Source organism: Neomonachus schauinslandi, chromosome 9 (genome assembly GCF_002201575.2).
Source record: "Neomonachus schauinslandi chromosome 9, ASM220157v2, whole genome shotgun sequence".
Classification (NCBI taxonomy): domain Eukaryota; kingdom Metazoa; phylum Chordata; class Mammalia; order Carnivora; family Phocidae; genus Neomonachus; species Neomonachus schauinslandi.
In genome coordinates, this window is record NC_058411.1 from 21040991 (window position 1) to 21057493 (window position 16503).

Below are 16503 nucleotides of genomic sequence, written 5' to 3' on the forward strand. Positions count from 1 at the left end.
ATGAAAACTAAGACACTGAAGGAAATTGAAGAAGAAACATGGAAAAATATTTTGTGTTCATTGATTGAAAGAATTAATGTTAAAGTGTCCACTACTCAAAGTGATCTACGGATTCAACAGTTTTAGTGCAATCCCTATCAAAATGTCAATGGCATTTTTCACAGAAATGGAACAGATAATTCTAAAATTCAAAAGACCCTGAATAGCCAAAGCAATCTTAAGAAAGAGAGAGGCATCGTGCTTTCTGATTTTATATTATATTACAAAGCTGTAAGAATCAAAACAGTATGGTATTCGCATAAAATCAGACATGCGGATCTATGGAACAGAAAAGAGCCCAGAAGTGAACCCAAACATGTATTCAATTCATTTACAACAAAGGGGCTAAGAATATACAATGGGGAAAGGACAGTCACTTCAATAAATGGTATTGGGAAAACTGGACAGCCACATGCAAAGGATGAAACCAGACCACTATGTTAGAGCATACACAAAAATCAACTCAAAATGGTTAAAGACTTGAATGTAAGATCTGAAACCATAAAACTAGAAGAAAACATAGGAAGTAAGCTCCTTGACGTGGGTCTTGGTTGTAGTTTTTTAGATTTGGCACCAAAAGCAAAGGCAACAAAAGCAAAATAAACAGGACTACATTAAACTATAAAGCTTCTTCACAGCAAGGGAAACCATCAACAAAATGAAAAGGCAACCTACAGAAGAGAAAATATTTGTAAATCATATCTGATAGTTAATATCCAAAATGTATGGAGAACTCATACAACTCAATAGCAAAAAAGCAATTCAATTTAAAAAATGGACAGAACTGAATAGACGTTTTTCCAAAGAAGACATAAAATGGCCAACGGGTATATGAAAAGGCGCTCAACATCACTATTCGTCAGGGAAATACAAATCAAAACCACAATGAGATATCAGCTCATACTTGTTAGAATGATTGTTATCAAAAAGATAAGAAATAACAAGTGTTATGTGTGGTTGTGGAAAAATGGGAGCCCTTACACACTTTTGGTAGGAATGTAAATTGGTATAGCCACTATGGAAAACTGTGTGGAGGTTCCTTGAAAATCCAAAATAAAACTACCATATGATTCAGCAATTCTGCTTCCTTAATAGTTATTCAAAGGAGATGAGAACACTAACTCTGAAAGGTTTATGCCCTCCCATGTTCATTGCAGCATTATTTACAAGAGCCAAGGACAGGGAAGCAACTTAAGTGTCCCATCAGTGGATGAATGATAAAGAAAATGTGGTATATATTTATATACACATGATATAATATTATTCAGCCATAAAAAAGCAAGCTTGTCATTTATGATAACGTGGGTGGACCTTGAGGCATTATGCTAAGTGAAATGAGAGAGAAAGACAAATAATCATATGATCTCACTTTTGTATGTGGATTCTACAACAACCAAGCAAAAAAACCCAACAACAACAAAACAAAAACTGAACTCATAGATACAGAGAACAGATTGGTGGTTGCTAGAGGCCAGAGGGTGGAGATTGGGGCAAATGTTTGAAGGGGGTCAAAAGTATAAACTTGAAGTTATAAAATAAATAAGTCATAGGGGTGTGATACACAGCATGGTGACTGTAGTTAATGCCATATATACTTGAATACATACTTGAAAGTTGCTAAAAGAGTAGATCTTAAAAATTCTCATCACATGATGAGAGTGAAAGCTTAATTGAATAATTGAGGAACTCTTATCAACAGTGAAAAGCCTCTGGGTGCAAATCCAAGAATTTTGGAGACTTTGCAGCAGTGGTGGTATCATTGAAACAGTTTCATATCTACATTAGGGGAGAATGGCACTTCATTTGGATGCAAGTAATCATAGTCACTGCATGAGAGTCTACAGTGTGTTAGGAACTTCCTAACTGGTGCGATGTGCTCAGAAGATAGTCTTACACATTCCTGCAGAGAAAGATCAAGGAACCGTAAATTGCTTTATTTTGTTGTATGTAGGAAAATAAATGGTGAAATTGAAACATCTACAGTTTTAAGGGGGTCTCTGAAACTGGGCACTTGGAAGATGGCTAGACGTGGGTCTTTTTCTAAATGTGAAATTAATGTCAATAAAGTACTCTTCCGTTCTCAAAAAAAAATTCTCATCACATGAAAAAAATTTGTAGCTATATATGGTGGTGGGTGTTAACTAGACTTATTTATGATCATTTTGTAATATATACAAGTATCGAATCATTGTGTTGTGCAGCTGTAACTACTGTTACATGTCAATTATCTGTCAATTAAAAGAACAATTTATAAATGGAGTAATGTTCAAGATGAAAGATGTTTTGGTGTATGAATGGGTTTTTTGTTTCCTCTGTGTCTTGATTGTATCTCTTACATTCTTTTTTTGTTTATTTAGATACACAGAAGTAAAAACAAATGGAAATTTCACCTCAAGGATGGCATTATGAATCTTAATGGAAGAGATTATATATTTTCCAAAGCCATTGGAGATGCAGAATGGTGAAGAGTTGGTTCTTTTCTTTTATAAATAAAACAAACTTAAAAAAAATTTAAAGTGGACAGTTTGAAACTTGGGACATACACCAACCAAAACTTAATTTCTGCATGTCAGAGAAGTGCAGTAGAATCAAAGCTACTGGAACAAAGAGACCTTGACAACAGACACTACTAACTGGCAAGCCATGGAACTGTAGCACCTGGGGTTGTTGGGGTGGGGGAGGTTGGGGTTTTGGAAAACCATAATTGTTGATTTTAAATACAGGTACCTGCCACCAGTAATTAGCATGTAAAGCTTTGTCTATATTCCTTCCTCCAACTTGGGTTCAATCAGAAGATACTTGTTGGAACGAACTGAAGAAAATTCCCTTTTGATAGATTGAACTGAAACTGCTTATTGTATGTGGTTATATTTGGTAAAAATTGCGTGTGAGCTTTTTACAAAAGGGTAAGAATTGTGTTGAATTTTAATTCACTTCTATAAGGAAACAATTTAGAACTCTCGTTGTAGGTCTTAAATATTTTTACTAGCTATTCTCCTCAGTAATATATACCTCTTCCTTCCCTGCTTTATGAAATATCTGTTTAAGAGTTAAAGGAAGTAATCAGTGAACACAGTTTGGAGGCAAAATTTGACCCAGGAATGATTATTTTAATTAGGTTTTCATACTTAACTAAATGTAACTTGGGCCTCATTGAGTTGAACAGAATTAAAATGGCAGCTTTGGTTTCCTTACAGAAAAATATTTGTTTCTTTTAGTCCCATACCTTATAAAGAAACCCCAGAGTGGCTCCTCAGGAATACAGTTTTATTTCACAGAGGTACCATCTAGCTGAAATTACATACATAAGAATAGATATAGATTTTTTCCTGTTGGGCTGAAGTATATGCTTATACATATGTTTAATCTTTAAGCTAAACAGACATTTAGATAACATTCTGTGCATTGACTGAAGCATTGGGCAGGTAGTGAGGACCTGGATTTTTTTTAAACAGTTTAGTAATTATAAAAGTTTCTTGTGTTTACTAGTAAAGAATTTAAAAACTGTTCTAATTGAACAAATTTTTTTAATTGCAACTTTGTAATTTGAGGGAGAAATTTAGGGGTTAGAGGGGGTTGGGCCACTAAGTACATATTTACCTCTCTTTCATTTGGTGGCCCTTCCAGGCCATTGATAATGTAGACATGGGCTCCAGTTTGCACATCGAGAAGAAAGCATAGAAAATTTGACTTGTATATTAAGAATAATAGAAATGTAATATGTATATTAAGAATGCACAGCTCTGTATTCTATAAGGGGCTCTAAAGAACAATATGGCAATGCTATGTTCTGTGTGAACTAGTTGCCTGGGAGAACTGTAGGAACATTTGTCTTCATCTGTGTTTTCTTATAACTAATTCTTTTTCATGGTCTATCTTGACAAAATTCACATGGTTTAAGTTACTTGTATATTGATTTTTTTTTAAGTCTTCCATTTTTTGTCTTCTTTTTATTTGCCTTTGTGTGTTTCCAGAAATAACATATTAACACTTTACATTGCAAAGAAAAACTGTGAGCTATTATTTTTTTTTTTTACACAAATCTAAAAAGGCTAATAAATTTTTTTTTTTTTTTTTTTTTGCCTACTTCCCACCCCACGTACCAACTTGGTCCCTTTAACTTATGTTCTGAACTTTGGTGTAAATGATGGTTTCTAGCATGCTAGTAGTTAGGTTTTATTCAGATACCATTAACTGGTAATACGGTTTTAATTTTTACTATATTAATTTAGTTTTTTGGAGGGGAGGTTTATTTGTTTACCCCACTACTCTCAAAGCACACACAGGTTTTTCTGTTTGTTTTTGTTAATGAATCTGGGAGAAGAGAAGGGAGGGAGTGAAATCAAGGAAGTCCTGTTGTTCAGTTTTCCTTCAGTATAGTTGCTAATAGGTTTATATTTACCCAGTGAAGAAGTCAACGACCTGAACTACCTATAAAAGTTTAGCAGTGCTGCAATGTTGATTGAACCCCTTTGGCTATATCGTAGTTCTTCTGCTACTGAACCTTGGATTACTATAGGATATACAGCTCGTGTTTTGGGCCCTCTATGTAGACAAACATTTGTATTCATAGTAGAATTGTATACTGGCCTGTTTTTATAATGTTATTTTCAAATATGAACAACCACCGCTTTCAGAGTGACTCACTAGGGTTATTTTGAAGCAGGAAATAACCATTTGTATTTGCACCTGTGTATTGCATATTAATTATGGCATACTTGGCAAATGCTTTTCTTTTACCTGTTAAAATTCTGAAAGCCGGTCCAAACAACACTGCATACCAAATTGTGCTCTTATGTATTACTGCATCGTATTCCTTTTTAATCAAATAGAATGTTTTGGTTTTATTATAGTGGCTTGCTATAAGAATGCCACTTGCTTATCTTTTACTGTACTTGAATTCTTAATCATGCTTTTACATTGTATTTAACAAATCATTTCATTAGGTTCCATAAACTGTCATTCCTTTGAAAAGGCAAGGATTCCCACTTTCAGAATTTTAAAATGAAAATAACATGTTTATTCAAAGAGGGAAAATAGTTCAGACTTGGTATTATGAAAATAAGTAAAGGTTTCAGAAGAGGATTTGTTTAGATTTGCACAGATGGTGATGGCACCTTTTACTACAAAAAAAAAAAGGAAAATTTACATAAAATTACTAGGTAAAGTGTGGAAATGTGTGCCTTTCAGTATATGTACTCTTTTTTTGGTGGTCCTTTGGAGTATCAGACCATTTGAATTGCCTGAGAGCACATTTAATTTCTGTGGAGAGCCACATTGGGCTAAAACAACTTTAATGTGCAATTAGTTTCTAGAGTAAAATGTCTGTTATATGAGGGGGATCTTTATATTGGGCTTTTATATTTTTTTAAATGTTCACATTTCTTTCTGTTAATTAAATGCCGTCATATCACATTTATATTGTTGCCTCTCTTAAAATCAAAGCCACCTTGATGTTATTCTTAGGAATACATCAGGATCTGAGCGGTGTGTATAGTGATTAAAATGTGTTCTTGAAGAGCATATTCTAATAGATTTTGGTTTTAGCAAGAACATAAAAATATAATAGCTTTTGTATAAAGATTTTCTTTTGCTATATTGAAAGTCAAAGATTTGGTTTTCTTTTTTCTGGCTTTTATGGAGGAATAAAAAAGGGTTGTCTCCCTCTAAGAGTAATTTTTGGTTACCTTACAGCAATAATGTCACCATTCTTTTCAAAAGGTAAATATGCCTTGTACAGGAAAACAGACATAATTTCCTCTTGGGAGTTCCCTTTATAACTTAGCATTTTCTTCCACTTGAGAAAATTCCTATATTTTCGGATTATTTCATCTTGAACTTTTTTGAACTTTTGTGCAATGGAATATTTTATTGATCCATCTTTGTACATTTTCATTTTATTTCATGTCTGTTTCCCATCTGAGTCAGCTATTTCAGATTTTGAATTCATTGGTTAAAGCATAGTTGCTTTAAATAGTTCCTCATGAGTTTATATTAAATAGTTTTGCATTTTAATCTATTATGCTATGGAAATTATTCTGAAGTTTATAATTCCCTTTTTAAGCCTGCCTTAGCCTATCTTTTGTCATTTTTTATGATTTAAGGAAGAACACACCAAACTTAATATTTGTGTTTATTTTGAGGAGCAAGAGAAACATTTTTCTTCTCTTAAGGGAAGGAACTGCATTGAATTAGTAACTACTATTTTAGTCAAGCTTCCTTAAATCGTTCCAGTATGTGTCAGGGCTACAATTTTGGGGGAGGGGCTAATCCTTTTGCTGTTCTGAGCTACTATTGTCAACTGCTGTTGTACATACTGTTATGTGTAAGGGCGTAAATATATTTATTATGTTTGTAAAATTCATTCTGTACAATTGCAGATCAAGGTTCCTCTTCTGTGATATACAGGATATTATGTTTTAAAGACCATCTTGGAATACAATTAGAGAACTTAGTATTTTGATGTACTAAGACCTATTTTAAGTTTAATATTTTACCTTTGCAAAAACTTTAATTAAAGATGTTATTTAAAAAAGAGTAAAATGTTGCTTGCTTTGCTTACTAGTGTATAAGACTTTTATATAGATAACTGACTAAAACTATACAATTTAGAAAGGAAAATGCTTACATTGTTAATAAGTTCCATTTATCAAAAGAAAAGGGCATCATTAAATTCTATACCTTCAAAATTAGGGTGGGATGTCAATCTGAAATACTAAACTGTTACAAGTTCTTAGTAGCTTTTAAGAAGAATAGTCGTATTTTCCAGGCACACAGGAATTTATTTTTATTTTTTATTTATTTTTTAAATTTTATTATGTTATGTCACCATACAATACATGACCAGTTTTCGATGCAGTGATCCATGATTCATTGTTTGCGTACAACCCCCAGTGCTCCATGCAGTACGTGCCCTCTTTAATACCCATCACCAGGCTAACCCATACCCCCACCCCCTCCCCTCTAGAACCCTCAGTTTGTTTCTCGGAGTCCACAGTCCTCATGGTTTGTCTCCCCCCTTCAATTTACCCCCCTTCATTTTTCCCTTCCTTCTCCTAATGTCCTCCATGCTATTCCTTAGGTTCCACAAATAAGTGAAACAATATAATTGACTTTCTCTGCTTGACTTACTTCATTTAGCATAATCTTCAGTCCCATCCATGTTGATGTAAAAGTTGGGTATTCATCCTTTCTGATGGCTGAGTAATAGTCCATTGTATATATGGACCACATTTTCTTTATCCATTCATCTGTTGTAGGGCATCTCGGCTCTTTCCACAGTTTGGCTATTGTGGACATTGCTGCTATGAACATTGGGGTGCATATGGCCCTTCTTTTCACTACATCTGCGTCTTTGGGGTAAATAACCAGTAGTGCAATTGCTGGGTCATAGGGTAGCTCTGCTTTTAACTTTTTGAGGAAACTCCACACTGTTTTCCAAAGTGGCTGTACCAACTTGCATTCCCATCAACAGTGTAAGAGGGTTCCCCTTTATCCACAACTTCTCCAATATTTGTTGTTTCTTGCCTTGTCAATTTTTGACCAGGCACACAGGAATTTAAACTGGGCTAAATTCACACCAACAAAATATAACTAAAAATTGATATAATTAACATATTGTAATAAATGAGTAATTCTACTCCAAAGAATAGATTATGTAGGATAAAATTATTTGAGGGCATATTTGTTTTTTAATTATTCTGTTTAGCTAAATCTTTTCCTTAGTTGAGAGTTTGTAAATAATTGCATAATAGGAGAACTGGATTATTGAGGTTTGTATTACGTATATATTTTGTGTTATTTTAGAAGGTATTAAATAATTGGCAGGTATTTTAATTTTATAGTTAATTCAAATGAATCACTAAGAAGGTTGTGGTTTTTTTGTAATTTTTTAATCCTGTTACTACTTTAGGAAACCAGCGAATTTTAACCATTAAAACAATCATAAAGACATTTATTGCCAGCAAATCTTGTATTTTTGCACTTTAAGCTCCTTTGTTGATGACCTTAACCATTTTGGCCTCAGTTTCTTCATCTGTAAAATGATGACTGTGATTTTGAGGATTGAGGTATAATGCATGTAAAGCTCTTAGAATTGTGCTTGGTAGCAGCAAGCACTCAGATGTCACAAATTATAGATTTCGTAATTATTTACGTAATTTGATTAGTGGAGCTGCAAAAAGTTTTTTTTTAATGGTGAAAAACAGCAAAAGAGATGTGATCTGATTAAGTTGAGGCAGTGAAAGATTTGGTTACAACTAAACAAATTAAGCCTGGGAGGTTGAGTTAGTGAAGCAGTGGCTGTAGCAGAAAGTGCCTGAGGGAAGAAAAGCAAAGGGCAGGTATAGGAGAAGGTAATGAAACATGATTAGGAGGCTTTAAGCTTTTCTGTTTTTCACCCTAAAGTAAAAATATTCTGAATTATAGGTCTAAAATAGGTTGAATTTTCCCAAAGCTAAAATTAGTAGATTTGCAGCATTTTTAAAAATTACACAATTTTCCTAAATGTCAATGGGTTCTTCCCAATTCATTTATAGAGAACAACATTGATACTAAAATATTGTTAGGGAAAGATTTTGAAGCTCTGATTACCTCACCTTGAGTCTGACCTGAATCCCTCTCCTAGTGATTGTTGGCAGTCCTACTTCTGGAGGTAAATGGACTTTGTGTCAACCCTCCTACTCCTCAGCCAAGGAAGAGGCAGATATTAAGTAGTTGCTTACTTTTGTTTGTTTTGAAATACAGTTTTCTTAGTCTGAGAAGAAATTGAGCACAGAGCATATATTAACTCTCATTCAACTCACTCTATAGTGATTTCCCATGAGCCAGGAATTGTGACCAGTATTATTGGAGGACCCAGAGATGAATAAGACAGTTGCCACCTGAAGAGCTGTGAGGTCGAATTGTGTGGGTTCTAATTCTAGTGTAGATTGGATTAATAATGGTGTGAACTTGGGTGTGTTACCAAACCTGACTACTTGGGGTTGTCATGAAGATGAGATAATGCATGTGTTGCATTTAACACAGTCCTTGGCACATGGTAACTGCTCAATAAAGGTGTATATACCCATGTATTTTAGTAAGGAATAATGGTCCCAGAAAAGATGTTAGTTCGACTAGGTTACTTATGTGTGTTTTCCTTATCTTCCTACCTTCATAGACACAGGTTGACAACCTGTGATGAATGCCTCTGCAATTGAATTGAGGGATTCAGAAGACAATATTAGTGATTATGTTGGGCACTGAGTTTGTCAATAGAAATAGATAATTCTAGAAACTTAATTGTAGTTGTGATCTTCACATTGAAAATGAATTTTGCTTTCATGGATCAAGAACATTCTGAGTCTTCACTTACCTTCAAACTTCACCTTTCCGAAGGTTATGGAATTGAAATGATACCAGTTACCTACTGAGTGCTTCTGGAATAACCCTCTTCCTCAAACACGTTGTTACAGAAACAATTCATTCCCATTTCTGTTTCCCTATCCAAACCTCGTTTACCAGTAACTACTGTTTTCCCACTCACTGGGATTTGAAGCTTAGTGTCATCTGAACCTGTTTCTTCCCTAGTCTTATCCAATTTTAGTGAATAGCTCTACTGTCTACCAGGTGCTCAAAACAAAACTCAAGGAGTCAACCCTGAAGCTCTTCTCCCCCCTCCCCCCCCACTTTACCACATCCAATCTATCAGCAAGTTTTGCTGTATCTACTGTCAATATATACATTGACAACTTCTATTTTCCCTGGTATGTAGTCTAAGTCACCCTAAATCAGACTGCCATCAACCAGTCTGACAAAGCTTCTTTTTCACATGAAGGGAGAAACGGTGGGTCAGTCTCCCTCAACCGGATCTCAAAGTGTCCATCGGAGGAGGGCCCCACCATGGCCTGTTATTCTCTTGCTGACCCTGACTTTAGTAGCTATGTCTCACTAAAGCCCATTAACTCATGTCCGTGTGGAATTCATTCAAAGTCCTGATGCATAAGTGTCAATCACATAGGGACCCATCTGGCAACACAAGCATAAAAAATTCCTTTTTTTTTTTTTAAAGATTTTATTTATTTGACAGAGAGAGAGACAGCGAGAAAGGGAACACAAGCAGGGGGAGTGGGAGAGGGAGAAGCAGGCTCCCTGCCGAGCAGGGAGCCCGACGCCGTGGAGCTCCATCCCAGGACCCCGGAATCATGACCTGAGCCGAAGGCAGACGCTTAAGGACTGAGCCACCCAGGCGCCCCCAAAATTCAATTCCTAAACAAGGCATTTGCACCTGATTTTGCCCTTTGCCTGCAACACTCTCCCTTTATTTTTTATTTTTTAAAATTTTATTTTATTATGTTAATCACCATACATTACATCATTAGTTTTTTATGTAGTGTTCCATGATTTGTTGTTTGCGTATAACACCCAGTGCTCCATGCAGAACGTGCCCTCTTTAATACCCATCACCAGGCTAACCCATCTCCCCACCCCCCCTCCCCTCTAGAACCCTCAGTTTGTTTCTCAGAGTCCATAGTCTCTCATGGTTTGTCTCCTCCTCTGATTTCCCCCCGCTCATTTTACCCTTCCTACTATCTTTCTCTCTCTCTCTCTTTTTTTTTTTTTAACATATACTGTATTTGTTTCAGAGGTACAGGTCTGTGACTCATCAGTCTTACACAATTCACAGTGCTCACCATAGCACATACCCTCCCCAATGTCTATCACCCAGGCACCCCATCCCTCCCACCCCCCACCCCCCACCCCCCACCACTCCAGCAACCCTCAGTTTTTTCCTGAGATTAAGAATTCCTCATATCAGTGAGATCATATGATACATGTCTTTCTCTTATTGATTTATTTCGCTCAGCATAATAACCTCTAGCCTTTATTTTTTTTTTAAGATTTTATTTATTTATGCACACAGAGTGAGCACAAGCAGGGGGAGGGGCAAAAGGAGCAGCAGACTCCCCGCTGAGCAGGGAGCCTGACATGGGGCTCAAACCCAGGACCCCGGGGCCATGACCTGAGTCGAAGGCAGACACTTAACCGTCTGAGCCACCCAGGCGCCCCAATGCTCTCCCTTTCGAACTTCATGGTTTCAGAGTCAAGAACATTCTATTGCTTCCACCATGCTTTATCTTACATTGAGAACTGATAATGATTTGTCTTTCCTTGTTCCAAGTATGTTCTAACTCACTTTAAGACAAACAATTGATATTTTTCATATATAATGGACTCATACAAATTAATAAGATATTCCACCAGGGAAAGTGGACACATGGAATAAAGAAATCAGTTCTTCAAAGAAGGGCCAATGTCAATTAATTGACCTTTTTCATAATTGAAAGAATAGGAAATAAGGCAATAAGAAACCATTTTTCCACCGATCCAATGACTAGAAGAAAGAATAACCTGTCACGTCAGGGTGTGGGTAAATGGGCTTTATGATAGATTGCTTGAGGAAGCATAAATCAATATAAACATTCTGGTGGACAGAGGGAACAAGAAACACACAAATGCTTTGAGTCAGGAAAGGGAGATGGTGTGTAAAGGTGCAGAAATTTACCCAAAGAGCCTTGATTGTGGTGAGCATGGGAGAGGACAGATGTTTCGGGGGGAGGAAATAAAAAGATTCATTGAACACTACATCAAAAATTAATGATGTAGGGGCACCTGGGTGGCTCAGTCGGTTAAGCGGCTGCCTTCGGCTCAGGTCATGATCCCTGGGTCCTGGGATCGAGCCCCATGTCCGCCTCCCTGCTCAGTGGAGAGCCTGCTTCTCCCTCTCTCTCTGCCTACCTCTCTGCCTACTTGTGCTTTCTCTCTCTGTGTCAAATAAATAAATAAAATCTTTAAAAAAAAATTAATGATGTACTATATGGTGGCTAACTGAACATAATAAAAATGAAAAACGAAAGAAAATAATAAAAAGATACATATTTGATATATTTTTAAGTGTGTGGTGCCCATTGAGACATCCTGGTTGAGGTATCACTATGGCAAGTTGGATATAAGTAGATGAGCTCGGCAGGGATGTCTGAGCTAAACAGTATCTTTGGGAATTACTATCAGATGGAGGGCATTTAAAGCCATAGAAATGATTCATCTAAGCCAGAACACAAAGAGAGCTAATAGAGAAAGGAAGAGGGTTCAAGACCAATCTGAAAGGCACTCCCAGGGCAGAATTTGGGAAGAGGAGTAGTTAACAGGACTGGCTACATAATTTGCAGAACCTAATGCAAAATGACAATGTGGGGCCCACTGTTCAAACCTTCCTAAGAATTTCAAGACCGCGACAGCAGAGCATTAAACCAACAGCGTGTGTGACTTGTACGTGTCACACACCCTTGAAGCCGTCCCTGAGAATCAGTAGGGTGAATGAGCAAGTAAGGCCCAGTAAAGTAGGAAGAAAGGGGAGAAGCTATCAATAAGGACAGTATTTTAGTGGGGATTGGGTTCTAGGTGCCTCAGCCATCCTGCTTCTCTGGCCGTGGTTACTGATTCAGCAGTGGGAGTGTGACCCAAGAAGTCATTCCGTGAACTTCAGGACTGTTGCTTGAAATGTTCAGACAAAATCTTTCTTTCTCTTGGCAGATTTGAATGAGGAAGCACGTAGCTCAGTTGCACCAGCAGCTATCCCATGACCTTGAGGAGAACCAAGCTTAATAGACACATGACATAGGGAGGCAGAGCAGAAGATGGAAAGAAACGGGGTCCTTAATTACACAATTAAGTAGGTAATTTATTCTATTTCTAGTTATCATAGATTCTGATTTTATAGTTTCTGTTTGCCATTCATTTTCTTTATTTCTATCCACCCCGCCCCCCCGGCCCTTGCCTTCCTGTAGCTATATATAATTTTTTGCATTTCCCCCTGTTGATTTGTTGGCTTGGTTTAGGCCTAGGTGATGAGACTGTGTCTCTGCTCTCTTGCTTCCCTAGAGTTGCAGGGGCCTGTAAGCATAGCCCTAGACACATAGGGGAAAATTCTACAGGCTGGAATAACACAGGCTTTGGAACCAGATTGATCTGAAGTCGAGTGCCAGCTATACCCATACTCTCTGAGCCTCGATTCCTCATCTGAAAAATGGACACAATAATGGTTATCTTGCATCCTTGTTGTAAAGTACAGTGTGTATAAAGTGTAGGGCACATATTGGACTCTGAAAATATTTTGTTAGCAAAAAGGGCTTTAGGGTTCTTCTGATTTGAGCTTCGTATTCTACAGTTGAGACTTTAAAGCCCCAAAAGGGAATGCAAATTGACCAATGTACAACTAATAAAAGTTATCACCAGAAGGTTGGATACCTAGGTAGGTTCCCCTCCCATTTCTTGAGGCAGGCAACCTAAAGAGAGTGATGTTACCTGACCATGTTTTGTTGAATTTGTTTTAACTGTATATAAGGGTGGTTATTTATGCTTAGTTGTAATGCAAGGATAGGACTTCTTTTCCTATACCCAGACTACTTTACGTATTTATACCAATTGCACCTGTTCTTAGGCACTGAGTCTGTGGTCCCATGTGATAACTTGTCAGCCCCTCCTGCTGGTTTTAAGAACAGATGCAAAATGATTTATAAAAATATCCCATTTAAAAAAATATATATATATCCCATTTAATTCAAAGTCAAGTAGTTACCCTCCTAGACTTTCTGTTTTCTCCAGGGCCTATCAGTGAGAAGCTGCTGAAAGCTTTGTGGTCTTTTCAAAATAAAAATAAATTTTATTTTGCCACAGGGCAAGCTATGGGGGGGCTAGAGGGGGGTACCCGGGGACCACCAGAATGTCTGTGTTTGCTTAGCTTTGTACCTCCTTGTGTGAAATATGCCTAACTGTAATTAGGGAAACAGGGCGCAGCGGGCTGCTCTGTTGTTTAAATCTCAGGGACCTCAGTTGAAGGGAGTCATTTCCATTCCTTAATAATCGTCTGTTTACATGAATTCTAAAATGTGAAAAAGCTCAACATCTGAACACTTTATACATCCCATAGGTTGAGGGAAAGTTGAGTGGTCATCGAGGTCATTTTTATTTTTTGAGGGATAGCGGCTTGGAGGCCAGGAAGCTGATCAGAATTTAGGCAATTATTATTATTATTATTTTAAAGATTTTATTTATTTATTTGAGAGAGAGAGAGTGAGAGACAGAGAGCATGAGAGGGGGGAGGGTCAGAGGGAGAAGCAGACTCCCTACCGAGCAGGGAGCCAGATGCGGGACTCGATCCCGGGACTCCAGGATCATGACCTGAGCCGAAGGCAGTCACTTAACCAACTGAGCCACCCAGGCGCCCCAATTTAGGCAATTATTAAAAGCCTCCAGAAAAGAATATCCTATAAGGTTCCTTAGGGGTGAATATTGGGTCACTGGACTATAAATCCCATCAGGGCTGTGACTGTCTTTCCATTTCATAACTGTATTTCTAGGACTGGACTCTGTGCCAGGCACACAGGGGGACACGTCTGTTGAATGAATGAGTGATGATAAATAGAAGTGATGCGCTGGTTAATTGGAAGGAAGTCAGAGATCTGTCTCCTTCATTTTGGAAAGAGCCCCCTGCCTTTCCTTCCCAGCACGTCCACACTGAGGATACCACAGGTTAGGGTGGCAATGCTGGGCAGGAAAACCAAGAATTCCATCCAGGTTAGTTTCGACAGATGATGAGAATAAAGGCTCCTTATGGTTGTTTAATTTCAAAGAGATGGATGAAAGTTATTTGTTGTTTAGGCTTCCCAGAACACTCTGCCTGTTTTGCTTCATGCCAAGCAGGATGGAGGGCAGGGCTAGACCTCTTGTTAGGGAAGTGGGATGGGGCAGGTCATCGCTTCCCTGCCTCTGCATCCAGAAACAGGGGCCAAAATCTCAAGGTACCCAGTCTGATGCTTGCACTCAAGACTGTGACCCCCCTTTTTTTCAGTTTTTTAAATTGTGGTAAAGGACAGAAAGTAAAAACTTACCATTTTAATCATTTTGAAGTGTGCGGTATTAAATACATTTATAAGGTGCTACCCTCACCACCATGCATCTCTGGAACTCTTTTCATCTTGTAGAATTGAAACTCTATACCCATTATACAGTAACTCCCCATTCCTCCTTTCCCCCAGCCCCTGATAACCACCATTCTCCTTTCTGTGTGATTTTAATTAAGTACAGTACCTTGGTGGAATCATTCAGTATTTGTATTTTTGTGATTGGCTTATATCACCTAGCACGATGTCCTCAGGTTTAACCATGCTGAATATAGCATGTGTCAGAGTTTCCTTCCTTTTTAAGCCTGAATAATACTATATTGTATGTATACACCACAATTTGCTTATCTATTTTTCTGTGGATGGACCCTTAGGTTGCTTCCACATTTTAGTGATTGTGAATAATGCTTCTATGAACATGGGTGTACTAATATCTGTTTGAGACCCTGCTTCCTATATTTAGGGGTATATACCCAGAAGTGGCATTGCTGTATCGTATGATAATTCTATGTTTAATTTTTTGAGGAACTGCCATACTGTTTCCAACAGCTGTACCATTTTATATTCCTACCAACAGTGCACAAGCGTTCCAATTTCTCCACATCCTCATCAACACTTGTTGTTCTCTGTTTTTGTTTGTTTGTTTGTTTCTTTGATTGTAGCCATCCTAAAGGGTATGAGATTGTATCTCATTGTGGTTTTGATTTGCAGTTCTTTAATGATTAGTGATGTTGAGCATCTTTTCATGTACTTATTGACCATCTGTGTGTCTTCTTTGGATAAATGTCTACTCAAGTCCTTTGCCCATTTCTGAGTCAGATTGCTTGGTTTTTTTTTGTTGTTGTTGTTGAGTTTCAGGGGTTCTCTATTCCGGCTATAATTCCTTATCAGATAGATGCTTTGCAAATATTTTCTCCCATTCTGTGGTTTGCCTTTTTATTCTGTTGATACTATCTTCTGATGTACAAAATTTTGCAATCTTCATGAAGTCCTGTTTGCCATTTTTTTCCTTTTGTTGCCTGTGCCTTTGGGATCATATCCAAGAACTCCTTGCCAAATCCAATGTCATGAAGCTTTTGCCCTGAGTTATCTTCTGTTATTTTATAGTTTTAGGTCTTGCCTTTAGGTATGTGATTCACTTTGAGTTAATTTTTGTATATGGTATTAGGTAAAGGTCCGATTTCATTCTTTGGCATATATAAGTTTTCTTAGCACCATTTGTTGAATAGACTGTCTTTTCCCCATCGAATAACCTTAGAACCCTTCTCAAAAATAATTTGAGCATGTATGTAAGGGTTTCTTTCTGGGATCTCTATTCCAGGGTCTGTATTTTGCATTTACACCAGGGCCGTACTGTTTTAATTACTGCTGCTTTGTAGTAAGTTTTAAAATCGGAGGATTTTGAATCTCGAGGGCATGAAATGAAGTTTTAGGAGCAGTCGGTGGTCCTACATATGTCCAGGTCCAGTGGTGCGATAGTGACTGTCTGGGACAAGGGTGCCAGTGGCAGCCTTCTAAGCAA

At 37.4% G+C, this 16503-nt stretch overlaps 1 protein-coding gene across 2 annotated transcripts in view; it reads left to right on the forward strand.

The window, feature by feature from the left end:
- The window catches only part of GTF2A1 (general transcription factor IIA subunit 1), a 50550-nt gene extending 37898 nt beyond the window's left edge, over positions 1-12652 (forward strand). Inside the window, exon 9 of one of the 2 annotated variants that reach the window (XM_021679617.2) lies at positions 2397-3470. In XM_021679617.2, the coding sequence (XP_021535292.1) occupies positions 2397-2504 (108 nt within the window). In that variant the 3' untranslated portion in view covers positions 2505-3470. Of the gene's footprint in view, positions 1-2396; positions 3471-12612 lie in introns of those variants that run through there. The other variant, XM_044917832.1, reaches the window with a different exon arrangement.
- Positions 12653-16503: the final 3851 nt, after the last annotated feature.